General features: G+C 43.8%; 1 protein-coding gene across 9 annotated transcripts in view; it reads left to right on the forward strand.

Moving 5' to 3' along the window:
• Positions 1-19,264, forward strand: part of USP28 (ubiquitin specific peptidase 28) — a 47,546-nt gene that overhangs the window by 11,691 nt on the left and 16,591 nt on the right. For 5 of the 9 annotated variants that reach the window (XM_081799440.1, XM_081799442.1, XM_081799441.1 and 2 more), the window contains 4 exons: positions 4,882-4,959; positions 5,995-6,127; positions 12,902-13,007; positions 14,008-14,167. In XM_081799440.1, the coding sequence (XP_081655566.1) occupies positions 4,891-4,959; positions 5,995-6,127; positions 12,902-13,007; positions 14,008-14,167 (468 nt within the window). In that variant the 5' untranslated portion in view covers positions 4,882-4,890. Of the gene's footprint in view, positions 1-4,881; positions 4,960-5,993; positions 6,128-10,027; positions 10,229-12,901; positions 13,008-14,007; positions 14,168-19,264 lie in introns of those variants that run through there. The other 4 variants (XM_081799446.1, XM_081799447.1, XM_081799445.1 and 1 more) reach the window with 4 other exon arrangements.

Below are 19,264 nucleotides of genomic sequence, written 5' to 3' on the forward strand. Positions count from 1 at the left end.
TTGGAATTGTTTCGTGCATTTGAAAAAGAGAGGAGAAACAATGATTAATTCCTTTTTTCTCCTGGCTTTTAATTCCAGTTTCAGCCTCTTCTATGCTATATAAGAGTGGCTGCATCTTAAAAGCTTTTAATGCCTTTTAGAAACTTTGGGCCATGGGCGCCTGGGTGGCTCAGTTAAGTGTCTGCCTTCTGCTCAGGTCATGATCCCAGGGTCCTGGGATAGAGTCCCGCATCAGGCTCCCTGCTCTGTGGGAAGCCTGCTTCTCCCTCTCCCTCTGCCTGCCGCTCTCCCTGCTTGTGTGCGCGCTCTCTCTCTCTGTCAAATAAATAAAATCTTTAAAAAAAACAAAAACAAAAAACTTTGGGCCAGTTGATGAACTGAAACAGTCCTTTTCACCATGTTACCTACTTTGCACGTCATTGCAATACATTATCAAGTAGTCCTATTTCAGCAGGTTTAGTTTTACCCACCAAAAACTGCTGTCATTTTTAGGAAGTCCTATCCTTATGTCATGTTGTGAGTAAATGGGAGTTGTTGGAATACACATGGATTTGTTCCTGGAAGGAAAACCAAGAAAGCACGGCCAAATACAATGATTGATGAACTGTTTAACACTTGGAATACCGTATTTCATTGACTCATATTTATTTGGCATTCTGAGGTCTCTGAAATTGAAATGCTCCTTACATTTACTACCTCCAAGTAGCAGAGGTGATGTACTTAATCACTGTCTGCACATGTATGGGCTTGGTCAGGGCTGTTCCTACTGTCATGACAGTTGAGTTATATGTACTGTTGGTACCACATGTTAGTTTACTTTTCGCTTTAAAAGATCGCACTGTGATTCAACGCTTAAGTGGGAAAAAAAAACTGGATGAAGAAAGGCATAGATGGGCGCCTGGGTGGCTCAGTCGTTAAGTGTCTGCCTTCGGCTCAGGTCATGATCCCAGGGTCCTGGGATCGAGTCCCACATCGGGCTCCCTCCTCGGGGGGAAGCCTGCTTCTCCCTCTCCCACTCCTGCTGCTTGTGTTCCTGCTCTCGCTATCTCTGTCTCTGTCAAATAAATAAATAAAATCTTTAAAAAAAAAAAAAAGGCATAGAAACAGAACAGTAGGGTATAAATTTGATTTTATGTGAGGCAAAATATCTGTCACTGGAGGAATGAGCACAGTTTCATATTTTCTTGCAAAGCTACAATCAAGTGTTTTATGGGACCTAAGAAAGGAAGACAGCCTAGGTATATTAGGTTTTGTCACTGAGAAACATGCAAAAGATGTCACATGCTGCGCAGTGCACCTGGAAACAGGGAAACCCGCTGTGGTTCTCAACATAAATAAGGAATTTTTAGAGCTGCAGGAAGCTGGTGTGACCAATTCATGGGTCTCCTAGGACCGTCACGAAGGCATCCTGTCCTACTTTAAGTGGGCAACCGTTTTTCTCCTTAGTGGCGCGTAAAATAAGTGTGCTTCTTATAACGAATGGCCCCTTAGATTCAGTCAGAAATAGCATTTACCTCCGATACAGCCCTTTCCTGACGGTGACTACTTTGGAACTGACCGTACCACGACGTAATCACAGTTGTGGTTGTGATCACAGGGATCTTGGGAAGCTGCAGAGACCCAGGTCACAATACAGGAACAAAATAATTGCCTGGTTTTGCACGAAATAGGTATTCTTGCCTGTTTTCCTGGTCTTCTCAGATACAGCCCGGCATAGAGTGCAGACTCTGGAGGCAGGCAGCCCTTCACTAGCAATAACCTTGTGTAAGTGCCGTGACCTCCCCGTGCCTGCTCTCTGTCACACGGGCCTAGCACCTATCCCAGCTTTGTTACAAAGGCGAAATTAGTTAAATTAGTTAATACAAATGGGTGTTTATAACAATACCTGGCTGAAAGCAAGCAGCGTATGTTAGCTGCTATTTTTGACTGGCATTATTTTCTGTGAACCCTAAGTGTCAGTTGGTACACAGAGTAGTTTGAGGTGAGGGTGTGATTGTCAATCCTGTTGCTACCTTGTTGGTTCCAGTTTAGGGCTAATAACACTGCTCACTTCCTCCTCCCAATTACAGACAGTCCCTGACTTACGATCGTTCGACTCTACAATGGTGTGGGAGTGATACACATCCAGTAGAAACCATACCCTGCATTTAAAATTTTGATCTTTTTCCCAGGCTAGCACTATGCGACATGCCCCTCTCTCTGGTGACACTGGGCAGGGCCAGTCAGCCACTCGATCTCGGGGGTCAGCTCGATCTCAGGGGTCAGCAACCAGTCAGCCACTCGATCTCGGGGGTCAGCAACCAGTCAGCCACTCGATCTCGGGGGTCAGCAACCAGTCAGCCACTCGATCTCAGGGGTCAGCTCGATCTCGGGGGTCAGCAACCAGTCAGCCACTCGATCTTGGGGGTCAGCTCGATCTCGGGGGTCAGCAACCAGTCAGCACTCGATCTTGGGGGTCAGCAACCAGTCAGCCACTCGATCTCGGGGGTCAGCAACCAGTCAGCCACTCGATCTCGGGGGTCAGCAACCAGTACACTTACAAACCTGCACCCCTACAGCCGTTCCGGTTTTCACTTTCAGAACAGTAGTCGGTACATCCCACGAGATACTCAACACTTTATTATCAAATAGGCTTTGTGTTGGATGCCTTTCTCCCACTGCAGGCTAATGTAAGTGTTCTGAGCACATCTAAGGTCAGCTCGGTGAGCTATAATGTTTGGGAGGTTAGGTGTAGTAAGTGCATTTTCCACTTAATGACATTTTCTGCTTACAGTGGGTTTACTGGCATGGGACCCCACCATACGTTGAGGAAGGTCTATTATCCCACCCTTTTGGGGGCATATTGATTTTGATTTTTTGGAATATTGCGTATGATTGAGATACATAGATTCACACACTTTTGTACAGTAAAATAAAATGGAATTAGAATTCGTTTGGGGAAGAAAAACCTTCTTATTTTTATTGTTTATTTTTTAAAGTTTGTTTTTATTCTTTTTAGAGAGAGCGCGCACAGAGGGAGAGTCTCAGGCAGACCCCGTGCTGAGCACAAAACATGACTTGAGGCTCGATCTCACGACCCTGCGATCATGACCTGAGCTGAAATCAAGAGTGAGATGCTTAACTGACTGAGCCACCCTGGTGCCCCCCAAAAAACCTTTTTAATACATTATTCTTTTAAAAATCCCATGCTTGTGTTTCCAGCATTAGCCAAGGCTAAATCTGGACAGCTTTTAGTCTGATAGCACTCTCCCAGTATACAGGCAATGACTGCCTCTGACAAGACTCATAGCCTCCAAGACTGCTGGTCTCAGCAGGGTCGGGTTCCATTTCTAGCCTATGACCGTGGCCCATGACTAAAGCAGCAGGGCTGTTGATGCTTTTCTGAGCACTGTGCAGGGCTGTTTCAGTTAGTTATTTCTAGTTGTGTGATATTTAAGTGTTGCATTGGGCCCTCAGCTGTTGAAAAACATAGGATACTATTTCTGTTACAGCTGACGGTGAACATAGACTGCCTCTTGGAGACATATTACTAACTGAAGGATAGTTGATGGGAATCACCAAGTATTGAATTGAGGCTTAATTCTAGAATAACCTTAGGAATGATTTCCTCTCGCTGAATTAAATTTGAACTATTTCGTTTTCTTCCTTTTTTTTTTTTTTTTTAAGATTTTATTTATCTATTTGAGAGTGAGAGCACAAGTAGAGGGAGAGGGAGAAGCAGGTTCCCTAGGGAGCCCGACAGGCCCATCCCAGGACCCCGAGATCATGACCTGAGCTGAAGGCAGATGCTTAACTCACTGAGCCACCCAGGTGCCCCTGAACTATTTCGTTTTCAATAATCATCTAAAATAATTGGGCCAACCAGTTCTTTATATTGAGCTTGCTTGTAAAAATTAGGTGTTTTGTGTCAACTTTTGTCTTTGTGCAAAACAAGGTAAAATGTTCCACTGAAGGCTTGAAAGCTGCAAAGGGGTTATAAACTGAGCTTGTGGTGGCTGAAAGCTAACAAGATAGGTTTTTCCATGATTTCGATTAATGACGGGAAAGCATTCCACAGTTTATTCCCTCTGGGATTTTATGTATAATTCAGAAAATCTTAGTTTTGTCTATACTTCTTTTTAAGCAATCAAATCCGTAGTTTTAAATATGATGTTGGTGGTATCATTTGTTAATTACATGATTAGAAATTTATTGTCAGTGAAAAATGACACACAAAAAATGCATGTGCAGTGAAGCTTAAAATAGCACATCTTCACATCCATGCAAATTCCCTGGACTCCTTATATGACCTAGTTATGTATTACTCACAGAAAGAAAAACCTCAGGCACTTTCAGCTACTCCGAGAGCTAGATATTACATTTAAATGTTTTATATACTTAATAGTTTTATTGTTTACTCATAATTTTTCCACAAGTACCAAAAGCATTTTTCATGATTAAGCTTTTAAAAGAGTAATAGATTTGGCATTTTTATTTTATCTTATTTTATTTATTTTTAAAGATTTTATTTGTTTATTTGTAAGAGCACAGAACCGCAGTTAGGGGGCTGGGGGGTAGAGGGAGAGAGAATCCCAAGCAGACTGCGCCGAGTGTGGAGCCTGCCTCAGGGGCTTGATCCCACGACCCCGAGATCATGACCCAAGCTGAAACCAAGAGCCAGAGGCTTAACCAACTGAGCCACTCAGGTGCCCCAAGATTTGGCATTTTAGAATGTGTCTTGACAGTCAGTACCTTCTTGTTCGGAGCTTTTCGATTCCTTAAAGTAAAATACACAAGTCTCAAACATGATTATCCAGGTTACTTGTACTTAAATTCTTTAAACGTATCCAGCTTTACTTTGTGACTGACCTGTCTGTGTTTTTTTTTGTTTCTCAAATATAGAGCTGCCAAATGCTGTTAAACCAACTAAGAGAAATCACAGGCATTCAGGACCCTTCCTTTCTTCATGAAGCTCTGAAGGTTAGTTTCAAGGCCACTGTTAGTCAACAGGCTTTAAAACAGTTGTCCATATCATAGTTATGTCAGATCAAGCTATTTTTATGCCAAAATGAAAGTGCATATAGGGACAGGAGCTCTATGGGTCAGATGACCTAGTATCATCAATGGCCCAATAAGGTGGGGGAGAAGTTGGGGATGGGGAGCGACTCAACTGGGAGGGACCCTGCAGGGCAGAAGAGATTTAAGAAATGCATCAGCCAATTGCATTGTATAGCCTTTATGTGGCTTCTGACTCAAACACACACACACTAAAAAATCTTTGAGTCAGGCAAGTTTGAACTGGTGATTTGATATTAAAACACTTGTTACTATTAAGGTGTGATAATAACATTGTGGGTTATATTTTTACGTTTTCATGTACTGATAAGATGCTTAGGATTTGTTTCAAAATGTCTGGGAGAGGTTAGGCAGAATAGATAAGATTGAGCCTAACTTGATATTTGTTGAAGGTGAGTGGTGGGTGCCTGGGGTTCAGCTATACATTCCCTCTGCCTCTACCATTGTAAATGTTAGAAAGTTTTCCTAATAAAAAGTTAAAAACAAATAGAAATGTGATCACCACGGGAGACTATGGTAACTGCTTGGCATGTTTGCTGTAGGGGCCGACTTCATTTAGAATCTCTGTTTTCATTGCCAGCCCCCTTTTGACACATCATGCCTTAGCTAATGTGTGAAATCGGAGTAGTAGCATCCAGAGCTACTGAGACCAGATCGCAGCAAGATTTCATTCTTGTTTGCGTGGGGTGGGAAGTCAGAACATGGCGGCTCCCCTCCTGTAAACCAGGAGTTTGATAGATGCTTTGAGCATGGTACCCTCGCTATCCTCCACCATACTGTCTTTCTTCTACTTTCTACCCTAGAATTATGCCCTGACTTACTCAGAATGTCGCTGAGGTAGTCAGGAGTTAAACCAAAAAACTAACTCACTATTTGAAATGCTGTGATGCTTTACTTTGGAAATTTCTGGGTTTTTTTTTTTTTTTCCCCTTTCTTTAGGCCAGTAATGGTGACATCACCCAGGCAGTCAGCCTTCTCACCGAGGAAAGAGTTAAAGAGCCCAGTCAAGACACTGTTGCTACAGAACCATCTGAAGTAGAGGGCAGCGCTGCCAACAAAGAAGTTTTAGCAAGTAAGCATATGCTGTCTTGGTCCTGCTGCGAACTAGCAGAAAATACGTGCGTTTCCTATCAGTCACATCAACCCTTTTGGAATAGTGCTAATCATAGCGAATTATTGAACCATCACTATGTGCCAGGCCTAATTCTAAGCAATTGCATGAATTCATTCATTCATTCATTCTGCATTTATTTAATGAGTACCTACTATGTGCCAAGCACTCTTTTAAACACTGGAAATAAACAGAATCCTTGCCTTCATGTAGCTTACTTTCTTGTGGGGGAGATCACTAAATCGATGAGTAAATTATATGGCGTATTAGAATGATAAGTACCATGGAGAAAAGTAAAGGATGGAATGAAAGAAATGAAAAATAGCGGCGGGGATTGGATTTTTACTAGCGGGGCCTTCTGAGAAGGTGAAAGGGAGCTGAAGGAGTCAGTGAGGTCTTAAGACAGGGATGTATACCACCTGCTCAAGGACAGCAAGGAGGCGGGAGCTGAGGCTTTAGTGGGTGAGAGGTGAGGCCGTGGAGGGACCAGGAGGCAGGTCCTGCAGAGACTTCTGCGTGCTTGGCTTTTCCTCTAGCTAGAGGCTAGCCAGCGGAGAGCTTGGAGCAGAGGAATGACGTCCACTGGTTTCCATTTCCTAAAGGTCATTCGGACGGCTCTGTTGAGAACAGAATTGCAGGGGGAGGTAATGAGCATGGGTCAGAGCAGGGAGCCCCGGACAGTCAGGACGCTTTGCAGGGTCTGGCGGTGTGGGCTAGCGGGTAGTGGTGGGAGGGTGAGGAGTAAGAAAATCCTAGTGGGATTTTCTTACAGCAGATATAAGGGGTGTGAAAGAGAGGACTTAAAGGCAGCTCCAGGTTTTTTCCTAAGCAGCGAAAATGCTGGAGTTGCACTAAGCACCCTGGGAATGGCTGCCGCTAGAGCAGATCTGGGTGGCAGATGAAGGAAATGCTGTTTGAGGCACCTGCAAGACATCAGGTGGAGTGTCGCAAAGGCAGTGAGGATCCAAGCATGCGGCTCCGGGGAGCGATCCGGTTGCAGAGAGAGAAAACTTGGAATCGTAAACCTGTGAATGGATGTGAAGTTAGGGGACCAGGTAAGCTTTCCAAGGAGTTGGGGTGCACGGAAGGGAACAGGTTCAGTGACTAAGCGGTGGATACTCCCAGTGCTTAGGGGCCAGGGCAGGTGAACAGTGTCCAGGGACATTGGAAGAAGACCAGGAGAGCTGGGAGAATGGGACTCTGGAAGCCAAGGAGGCTTCCTGGAAGAGGGAGCCATCAGCTAGGGCAGATGGAGTTAATGGATATTTGGACTTTTTGCAGTTTTGAGCTATTCTGAATAATGCTGTTATGAATATCCATATCCTTGTATATCTCTTTCAGTGCAATAATGACTCTTCAGTCAATGTTTTTCTTTTTTTTAGAGAGAGAGCACGTGCATGTGCATGCGCCTGCACCGGGGGGAGGGGCAGAGGGAGAGAGAGAGAGAGAGAGAATCCCAAGCAGACTCCGCACTGAGTGTAGTGCCTGATGTGGGGCTCGATCTCACGACCCTGAGATCATGACCTGAGCCAAAATCAAGAGTTAGACACTGCCCCAACGTTTTTCTTTTTTAAAGAAGTCAGGTGCCCTAACGTTTTTCTTTTTAAAATTCATTCCTGTTGAAGGTTATAAATAGTTCCTTTACTTTGACTGGTGTATAGTATTTCATGGTCTGAATATACCACAATTTATGTATTTGTTTATTGACTTGGGTTTGTTTCCATTTTTATTTATTTATTTTTTTGCTCTTATAAAAAAGGCTGCTGTGAGTTGTTTGATTTGTGTTTCTATTACACGTATGCAAGAGTTTCTTTAGTGTATATACCTAGGAGTGTAATTGGTGGGTGGTAAAATACGCTCGTCTTCAGTTTTATAGGCAATATTCTCCAAAATGATTTTTTAACTATTTACAGTCACAGGATTTGGGGATAACTGTTGCTCTCAAACTTGTTAGATTATAAAATCATTGCCCATATTTTTGATAAAAAATATCAAAATATCTTGTTTTCAGTGAGAATTTTTTTACATTGGTAATGAGATTGAACATCTTTTTCTTTTTGACCATTAATGTTTCCTTATAAGTGAAATTTCTCTTTATGTCTTCTGCCTCAATTTTTCTGTTTGTTTGCTTTTTTCTGATTGATTCCTGATATTATCTTATTGATAATAAGCTTATTCTTGATACATTTCTTGATACTGACCTTATGTATATTTGATATTAACCCACTCTTTTGGATTTGTGTGTTGCGGACATCTTTTCCGTATTGGTGACTTGTGTTTTCACACTATGGTGATGAACTAAATAGCTAAATTTTATTGTAGTTGCATTTATTGGTCTTTTTCTGTGATTTGTGTTTTTTGTTTAAGAACTCCTTCTATACCTTGATTGAAGTCATAGGATTTTAAAATCCTGATGTTTTGCTTTTCACATTCTTTAATTCATCTGAAGTGGATTTTGGGGGAAGGGGCAAGGCATAAGGTAAGATACAGTTCGATTCCTTGCCACCCTCCGGCCCGATACAGCTACGCAGTTATCCTAGTATTAAAGGATACTTTTATTAAAAAGGCTTTACTTACCCACTGATCTGCAGTATTAGCTCTGTGTTATATTGGATTTTCATGTTTTCCATTCTATTTCACTAAGTATCTGTTTTTAATTCTTTAGGATATATACCCATGAGTGGAATTACTGGGTCGTGTGTTTAACTTTCTTGGGTTTTTTTTGTTTTGTTTGTTGTGGTTTTTTTAGATTTTATTTATATATTTGAGAGAGAGAGCACACATGCGTGCTTGTGCACAAGTTGGGGGGGGAGGAGCAGAGGGAGAGGGAGAAGTAGACACCCCACTGAGCAGGGAGCCCAATGTGGGGCTCCATACAAGGACCCTGGGATCATGACCTGAGCCGAAGGCAGATGCCTAACTGACTGAGCCACCCAGGCACCTCTAACTTTCTTGTTTTAATATTTCTAAAAGAGGACTGTTTTCATAGCTGCAGCATTATCACATTTTAAAAATTAGTAATTCCTTAATTTCAAATACCAGGGTAGAAGTCTCCCTGATCATCTCATTAACAATATATTTGCAGTTGGTTTGTGAAAATAATGATCCAGATGACATTAAAACATTAAATATATTTGAATGTCTTCTTATGGGCGCCTGGGTGGCTCAGTTGGTTAAGCGTCTGCCTTCAGCTCGGGTCATGATCCCAGAGTCCTGGGATCGAGCCCCGTGTCGGGCTCCCTGCTCAGTGGGGAGTCCGCCTTTCCCTCTCCCTCTGCCCCTTCTCCCGCTCGTGCTCTCTCTTGCTCACTCTCTTTCTTAAAAAAAAAAAAAGAGATAAGACACTCTTTATTTCCCCCTCTTTTTTTTTTGCAACTTTAGGGTCCAAAGAAATCAAGTCCTTTGTTCTCTCAGATTTCATATGTTCTGAAATTTGCTGATTTCATTCCTGTGGTATCTTTCAGTGGATTTTTCGGTCCCCTGTCTTTCCTAGAGACTTATGTGCTTAATTGGCATGACTGTGTCTCAGGTAGGGCCGTGTGTACAGTGTATCTTCTTTTTTGTCATATCCAAGAAGCAGGGAACATCCCGTTGCTCTCTTTTTGTGTTACTAAAATTGTTAGTGTGTTCAGAATATTATCAGCTTGATTCATTTATTATATAATCCCCCACCTAGTGTTTCCTGCAGCCACGGGTTATTGTTGCTGTCATTCTTTTATTTTATTGGAGATTTCATAATTTATTAGTTGGGATTCTGTTTTTCTTAGTTGTCAACAACACGTAACATAAAATTTGCCATCTTAACCATTTTTAAATGTACAGTTCAGGAGTGTTAAATATGTTCGTCTTGTTGTGAAACAGATCTCCAGAACTTTCTCATCTTGCAAAACTGAAGTCTGTGTCCACTCAACAATAATTCCGCATCCCCCCTCCCTTCAGCTCTCGGCAGCCACCATCCTACTTTCTATGATTTTGACTGCTCTGAGGACCTCCTTTAAGTGGAATCCCACAGTATTTGTCCTTTTGTGACTAGCGTACTTCACGCAGCGTAATGTCCTCAAGGTTCGTATTGTAGCACGTGTCAGAATTTCCTTCCTATTTAAGGCTGAGTCATACTCTTGTATCTAGATACCCCATGTTGTTTACCCATTTATTCATCGGCTGGTATTTGGGCTGCTTTCACCCATTGGCTGTCCTGAATGGTGCTTCTGTGAACATGGATGGTGCAAATAGCTCTTTGAGACCCTGCTTTCAGTTCTTTTGGATGCAGGGACCCTGGCAAGGGCCCAGAAGTGAGATGGCTGGCTCAGGTGGTAGCTCTATTTTTATTTCTTCGACGGACGTCTGTACCGTTTTCCATAGTGGTTGCTGCACCATTTTACAGTCCCACCAATGGTGCGTTAGCGTTCCACAAGTCCCACCACATCTTCACCAACACTTGTTATTGTTTGTGTGTGTTTTTTTTAGTAGTCATCCTGATGAGTTTGAGGTGATACCTCATTGTGGTTTTGATTTGCAGTTTCTTTGATGATTAGTGATGCTGAACATCTTTTTCTATGCCTGCTGGCCATTTGTGTGTCATCTTTGGAGAAATGTCTATTCGAGTCCCTTACCTATTTTCTAATTGGGTTATTTTATATTTTGTTATTGAGTTGTAGGAATTCTTTGTAGATCCTAGATATTAACCCTTTTATCATGTATATGATTGGCAAATGCTTTCTCCCATTCTCTAGGTTGCTTTTTTATTCTATTGGCTATATCCTTTCATGCACAAAAAAGTTTTTTAAAATTTTGGTTGAGTCCCTTTTGTCAATTTTTATTTTTGTTCCCAGTGCTTTTGGTGTCATAGCTAAGAAATCATTACGAAGTCCAATTGTCGTGAAGCTTTGTATGTTTATCCTTTTTTTAAAAAAGATGTTATTTATTTATTTGTTGGGGGAGGCACAAGCAAGGGGAGTGGCAGGCAGAGGGAGAAGCAGGCTCCCAGCTGAGCAGGGAGCCCGATGCGGGACTCGATCCCAGGACTCTGGGATCATGACCTGAGCCGAAGGCAGTCGCTTAACCGACTGAGCCACCCAGACGTCCCTTTATGTTTAACTTTCTGAAGGACTGCCAAACTCAGTTCTTCAAACTTCCACAGCAGCTGTGCCATTTTGTATTCTCACCAACAACACACAAGGGTTCCAATGTCTCCAAATCCTCATCAACACTTGTTATTTTCCTGTTTTGTTTTTTGTTTTTGATAATAGCCATCATAATGGGTTCAGAATGATATCTCATTGTGCTTTTGATTTGCATTTCCTTAATGGATAATGATATTGAGCATCTTTACATGTACTTACTGGCCATTCGTATATCTTCTTTGGAGAAATGTCTATTCAGATTCTTTGCCCGTTTCTAATATTGGGCTATTTGTTCTTTTTATTATTCTCTTGCAGGAGTTTTTAAAACATATTCCATATATGTAGGTGTCTTAGCACATACATGATTTGTGAAAAATTTTTCCCCTTTTCCACTTTCTCGATGGTGTCCTTTGACCTGAACTGAAACCAAGAGTCAGATGCTTAACCTACAGAGCCACCCAGGTGCCCCTAGTTTCTTTTATTTTCTTACTGAATTGGCCAGAATATTCAGAACCATGATGAGTAAAAGTCCTGATGGTAGACATTTTTGTCTTAGTCTTGATTTGAAAATAAGTGTGTTTTACATTTCAAATTAAGTATAAAGTTTGCTGTGGGCTTTCCTTTTTTTAAAAATTTTTTAATTTGTTAAAGATTTTACTTATTTATTTGACACAGAGAGAGAGACAGTGAGAGCGGGAACATAAGCAGGGGGAGTGGGAGAGGGAGAAGCAGGCTCCCCACCAAGCAGGGAGCCCGATGTGGGGCTCGATCCCAGGACCCCGAGATCATGACCTGAGCTGAAGACAGACACTTAACGGACTGAGCCATCCAGATGCCCCATGCTGTGGGCTTTTCATAGTTACTCTTTCTCAGCCTACGAATATTCTCTTTTCTTCTCAGTTGGCTTGGGGTTTTTATTCCTGAATAGAGGTAGAATGTTGTTATTAAATGCTTTTTCTCTCTTTACTGAGATGATGATTCCTTTCAGCATATTCTGCTGGTCTGTTTTCTCATTTTAACTCAGTATTTCATTCTGCAGTTAGCTCCACTTGGTCCTAATATTTGATTTTTGGGGGGTACATTTTTGGATTTTATTTGCTAATACCTTGTTTCTTTTTTTTTTTTACATCTGCGATTGTGTGTGAGTTGGTTGTTTTTCCTTTCTCTTACTATTCTTGGATGGTTTGGGCTATAGCTAGGTGTTAAGCTGGTTTCATAAAGTGAATTGGGGAGTACGTTCTCTATTCTCCAGAGTAGTTTGTATGAGATTGAAAATATCTGTGCCTTGAGTGTTCAGTATTTAGCTGATGTTTTATGCTGACAGGTAAGGAGATAACTTGACCTACAGAGATGGGATGTATTTTTTACTCTGGAATAAGACTGCAGAAGCGGGTATTCATTCCATTTTCGTGGCTCATTGGCTCGTCTTAAGGTTACCATATAGCTGTGAGTTACTCATGTGGCTCTGGCACAGAGTAATAAAGTTGTTCCACAGATGAGAACTAGGGAGCATATTGAGTTTTGTGAATGCTTTTGCCTTTTTTCCTACCATACAGTCAGAAGGGCATTGTTTCCTACATGTAGACTAATTAAATTTCTGTTTCTCTTACAGAAGTGATAGACCTTACCCATGATAACAAAGATGATCTTCAAGCTGCCATTGCTTTGAGCCTACTGGAATCCCCCAAAATTCAAGCTGATGGAAGAGATCTGAACAGGTCATTGATGTAATTTGTCATCTTCGCTCCCCACAGCAGTGTCTAGGTCGAAGGCAATAATAGCTGTGGATGCCACTGAGGGACCATTCTGCCAAGTTCTTTTAATTGCATCCATATGAAATTTCTTTTAGGAGAAAATTTAAATTCACATTAGCTTACTTATTCTTTGGTTTATTTTTTTGACAAAGCCAAATATGACAAGGGCTTTACAGTAGCCGTGGTCTTTGAGTAGAAGCCTGCAGGCTTTTGTAGTTTACAATTTCTGGGGTTGGAGGGAGACACCCCATCCTCATGCAAGCATCTGACAGTATGGATTCCCTTTATCAACCTGGAACCTTTGTAAACTTCGAGGGTCGTGTGGTCAGCTCTTTGAAAATGAAAGTTATCACTCAGCTACCCTGTCTCAGGAGTGACCAGGGATATCTTTTTTTGAATTGGTGCTAATTTGGTGATTAGTATTGCTCGTAAACATCCAGTTCCATGGAGCTCCAGTGGCGCAATCGGTTAGCGCGCGGTACTTATACAACATCCAGTTCCAGTGGTAGCCGGTCAGTTTCCGGACACGTTTATTCCCTCACACCGATGAGTTGTTTTTTCAGGGAAACATAGGGCCAGGTTTTGTGTGCTAGGCCGTTGAAAGGCTCTTACCGTTAGCAGAGTGTCTCTCTTGCCTTTTTCAATGGCAAGGTCTGAGATAGGGCACTGTTGTTGAAATCTAAAACTTGTAATACAGTAGCCATAAATAGGCTTGAGCGTCAGCTCAGTTCCGTCATGGACCTTGTAAGTAATAATCTCTGGTGGAAGGATTAACATCTATGTCTAAATCTTACTTTACACTTGCATTATAGTTTTATAATTACTGTATAGCCAGCGATGACCCAGTAAATAGTTCATCTGGCATTTTGGATTATCTATGAGAGATTACCAGCATTCTCCATATATAATACATTGTTCCTTAACTTTTTCCTTTCTGGATTCGTGGTGTTTCGGCACCATACAGGATGCACGAGGCAGCCTCTGCAGAAACGAAACGCTCCAAGAGAAAACGCTGTGAAGTCTGGGGAGAAAATCCCAATCCTAACGACTGGAGGAGAGTCGATGGGTGGCCCGTTGGGCTGAAGAATGTTGGCAACACATGTTGGTTTAGTGCTGTTATTCAGGTATGGTATTTTTTAAAAAGATTTTATTTATTTATTTGAAAGAGAGAGAGAGAACACAAGTAGGGGGAGTGGCAGGCTGAGGGAGAAGCAGACTCCTCGTGGAGCAGGGAGCCTGTCTCGGGGCTCAATCCCAGGACCATGAGATCATGACCTGAGCCGAAGTCAGATGCTTAACTGACTGAGCCACCCAGGTGCCCCTCAGGTATGATATTTTTTGAGACAACTGTGTGTTCTGGGAACAACTTTGTCATTTGTTCAACTGAAATGTGAGAAACATAGCTTTTAAAAAATGGAAACAGATATATAAGACTGGGGTGTTTTATTTTCCCCATGGCGTTAATTATGTTTTCGTTGCTTTCCTATTTTTGGATTTAGATGCTCTGGTGTCCAAATTGGGCAGTACTAAAAACAAAATATCCTGTGGTTGCGAATATGGTTGCAAAGATGTTCAATAGGTGTTTTGGATTAGCATTTCCTGAATCACATGTTGGAGCAGAGCCAGAGTTAGTAAGGAGAAATCATCAGTGGGGAGGCGATCAGAGACATTCAGGCAGGAAGTGATGGCGGCCTGGAATAGAGAAGCTACATAAGGCTTGGAAGGAGAGTACAAGCATTCTAGAGCTGCGTAGGAGATCGGATCTACAGGATGTGGTGGAGCGGTTGGATATAGGGTTGAGAGTTGAGAAAGACTCCAAGGTTTCTAGCTTGAGGAATCAGGTGGGTGATATTGCCATTTGACGCTAAAAGAAGAATGTTTGGGTGTGTGTGAAGAGTGGGATCTCAGTTCAGTTTTACCCACGCTGAGTTTAAGATGCCACATGAAGAAACATGTAGGCAGTTAACGACACGAACCTGTAGTTTGTTTAAAAGATCTGGGCTACGGATGCAGCTCTGGGAGTCGGTAGCATATAGAGAGTGATAAAGCCAAGGGAGTGGATGAATTCCCCTAGAGAGAGGGTTGCCTTTCTAGAAGTACCTCCCAGGCATCTTAAACTTGGCATGGCCACCATGCGGCACTTGATCCTGCCCCACCAGTCTTCTCCTTCATGGTATTTGACATCTACCCAGCTGCTCAGCCGGAAATGGAGGCCTCCCTTTCCACACATAGGACCCAGATTCATTCAGCTGTTGTGCGCCTGACACTGTGTTCGCACCAGGGAAACAGCAGTGAATACATCGAAGCCGTTACTCTCAGAGTTTCCTTTGAAAAGAGCGGGGCAGACAGTAAAATATATATCAGGTGGTGCAAAGTGCCATAAACATGAGTGAGGGCGGGCGGAACTGGACGGGGTAGGAGGCCTTTCTGATATGGTGGGCTTTTGAGCAGAGGCCTGAGGGAGGGGACGGAATGTGCCCCGTAGTTACAGAAAGGGCAGCAGACAGGGAAGAGCCAGTAAAAAGACCCAGGTTCAGGAGCTTGCTTGATGTGTTGAGAAACAGGAAGAGGGCAGAACTTGAGGGTGGGGAACAGACTGTGACGAGGTCAGAAAGGTAGTGGAGGTGAGGTGGGGGAGCTGGGCGTGGTGAAGAGAACTTAGGGATTGTCTGTGAGGTGGGAAAGTATTGGAAGGTTTAGAGCAGAGAAGTGAGATGATCCTACTTACGTTTAAGAAGACGGCGGGCATCTGTGTTGAGAATAGCATGTCAGAAGGAATGTGGAATTAGGGACATCAGTCAGTCCTTTCAGAGAGAGAGGGGGAGAGAGTTTGAGCACCCTGGCTGCATTCACCCCCTCCTCAGCCTTCACACCTGTGGGGATGTTGAAAGAAGCCGAGGGCATCACTGAGAAAGGTTCCTGAGGAAGCCTGAGAAGACAGGATGTGGAGCCTGGAGGTAGGGATTGGTCCTAAGTAGGAAAAGGGCAGGAGGGGCAGGAGAATAGTAGGGGAGAGGAGGGCAAGGAAGACATGATGGCTGCAGATTACAGTTGAAGTAATTTCCGATCATCCTCTCTGTGACGTGAGCAGCCATTTTCTGAGGCCATGGAGAGGGGACAGCATCGGGTGTTAAAGGGGGGGTCACCGCGGACAGTGGGAAACCAGTTGGCACCAGGACACAGTAGTAGGATTTCTACAAATTAGAAGGTCTACTTGAGGGTGTTGACCTTAAATGCATAGTGATGTCAGTGTGGCCTGTTTTTTATCAGGACTTTTTCTTAGCAGCACTCTGAGACTCTTAAGTGGAAAATGAAATTTATTTAGGCTGGAGGCTCTGCTGGGTTCAATGAAAGTTTGAGGATTTAGTGAAGGATGGTTAAAGACCATGGAATCAAAGTTAGAGAGAGGGAGGAATGAAGACAGGGAGCGACTGGTGGTTAGGGGAGAACAGGAAGCGTCTGTTTGCTCAGGTCCTTGGTGAAGTCAAAGAACAAATGTCCTGCGGGGGACTTGGATCAAGAACGCCAGAAAGGTTATGGTTCAAGAGCAGGCTTTTCTGAATTTGTGGCCTGAGAATTGGCTTCGTCTCAGGAATTGACATATCCTGGGTGTGACCTCAGATGTGGGTGTAGAGATGGAATGGAGAAATGCGTTACTAGAGATAGGATGCTCGCAAAGCCAAGGGTCCCTGGGCTGGGTGGATGTGCTCATGTTCCCTCAGCAAACGTTAGTGGAACACCCACTGCATGTCTAGCCCTGTTCTAGGCCCTTGATAAGGGAATGAATAGAACCAAGACAGGGCTTTACCCTCATGGAACTTAAATTTTTGTGAGGCAAGACAATAAACTGCAAAAGTAACTAGTTAATTATGTAGCTAAATTTAGGTGACATGTTAGGTTGTGATCGGTGTGATAGAAGCAAGATCAGGGCAGGGAGACCAGAATTGCTGCAGGAGAGATTGGAGCAGGGCGCCGTATTAACTATGGTAGGTAAGGCCTCCTCGCCCAGGGGATGAGGTTGGAGCAGGTGCCAGATACATGCGAGGCGAGGGAGTGAGCCAGGCAGCCTCCGGGGAGAACATTCCAGGTGGGGGAACCCCAGAGCAAGGGCCCCAAGGTGGGAGCGGGCTGAGTGTACTCCCCGGGGCGTCCAGGAGGTCCGAGGGGCTGGGACACTAGGAGCAGAGGGGAGAGTCACTGGAGGTTCTGAGCAGAGGAGTGATGAACTCTGACCCGAATCTTAAAAGGCTCACTGTGGCTGATGTGAGGAGAGCAGAATGGGTGTGGTGAGGGACAGGTGGGGTGAACTCTGCAGGGGGCTGCTGCAATTGTCCACGGGACAGGTGACAGTGGCCTGGACCTGGCTAGTAGCCATGGAAGTAGCAAAGAGGTTGGATTCTTGATTTATTCAGAGGGCAGAGCTAATATGATGTCCTATTGGGTTGGGTGTGGACAGGACTTGGGAGAGGAAGAAGAGCTGTTATCCTTTGGCAGGTGTCCATGGATCAGGAGCTTTATTTTAGTCCTGTTAGGAAGACAGAGGAACCCGTGCGGCAGGTGAATTGGTCCAGGGGAGGCCCTGGAGGCAGAGAGACCCTGAGCAGTGACCCAGGTGAGCAGTGACCCAGGTGAGCAGTGAGGAGAGACCAAGGAGGGCACTTGGTAGGGATGGGAGGGAAGAGGTGGTTCTAAGGAGCACCCCTGAGGCAGAGTCCAAGCGACCTCTTCCTCATTGGATGGGAATGGTTAAGAGAGAGACAGGATTTGAAGATTCTTCCAAAGTTCTAAACTTTATGAGTAGAGGAGGAGGATGTAATTAAGTGACACAGGAGAAGCAGGTGCTGGAGGGTCCTAGGGATACTGGATTGGGAAATGTCATCAGCTCACACGTCGAGGGGTTTTAAGAATGGCGGTGTCTTTGGGGAAAGCCAGATTTGGTTGAAGGAGAGGGGTTAGAGTGGAGTGTAAAGCCAGTTTTCTCATGGCAGAGGAGAATTTCTGGGACACATGACGGCATAGTCAGCAGAGCGCAAATGACACAGCAGGAGGGGACAGGGGAGGTGGAAGGAGAAGAGAGCAGGCTGAGTAGAGAGCAGAGCGGTCTCGCTCTGGCTCCACATAGAACGTTGGTGGAACAGCAGGACTGACTTTAAAGGTGCCGCCCAGGGGTGCCAGGGTGGCTCAGCCTTCGGCTCAGGTCATGATCCCGGAGTCCTGGGATCGAGTCCCGTGTTGGGCTCCTGGCTCAGCGGGAAGCCTGCTTCTCCCTCTGACCCTCTCCCCTCTCATGCTGTTTCTCACTCTCTCTCTCTCTCTCTGTGTCTCAAATAAATAAATAAATAAATAAAATCTTAAAAAAAAAAAAAAGGCACCGCCTGGTTGTGTGCTCACCCTGTTGGTGGCATCCCAGTTGGGTTGGGAGAGTGGGAGGGAAGCCAGAGGCCTGTTGTCTACCCAGGATGTTGCTTCCAGAGTTTTTCATCTGGGTCTTTCCTGAAGAGGAAAGTGTACTCCCCGGGGCGTCCAGGAGGTCCGAGGGGCTTTTCCTGAGGGGTTTTCCTCTGAGGAGTGTGTTGGGATGAGGAGCTGTATTCATACAAGGGATTTTTAAAAACATTAACCTTCAAAAGATATTCATAGTGGGATTATGCATGATTTACAAGTAAGCCAGAGATTCCTGCTGTTAAAATTTTTTTTTAAATGCAGTTCTTGTGACAAAGAATGGAGGGTAGCCCACGTTGCTGTACTCACCGCCCAGCTTTAGAAAGAAATGGTACAGCTCCCTGGGTCCCTGGGAGTGCCCATACCCAGTCCCTGCTGTGCCTATCCCAGTCACAGCCTCCCTTCCCCGCAGATAAAACCACCCCTGCAAGTATCCTTAGACCAACTGCCATGTTGTTTTGTATATAATTAAACTTACTATGAACACTTTAATACTCTGTTTTTCTGGAACTTTCTTCCACAGAGAATATAGCTCTGAGACTTCTCCATGTTGATCCTGTAGCTCTCGGGAACTCACTTTCAGTGCTGTGTACTAGTCCATTTTACGAAGACATTTTTTTTTACAACTTGATTTTAATGACTACATAATGATCTGTCATATACACATACTGTACGTTATTTAATCCATCTCTCTTGTCAGCCATGATGTTGTTTCTGGGTTTTTCCCCAAAGAATTAATATTCCGTCAGCTTTGTTTGTACCGTAGCCATCATTCTCTC

This window comes from Leptonychotes weddellii, chromosome 11 (genome assembly GCF_054177405.1).
Source record: "Leptonychotes weddellii isolate Sample4059 chromosome 11, ASM5417740v2, whole genome shotgun sequence".
NCBI lineage: Eukaryota > Metazoa > Chordata > Mammalia > Carnivora > Phocidae > Leptonychotes > Leptonychotes weddellii.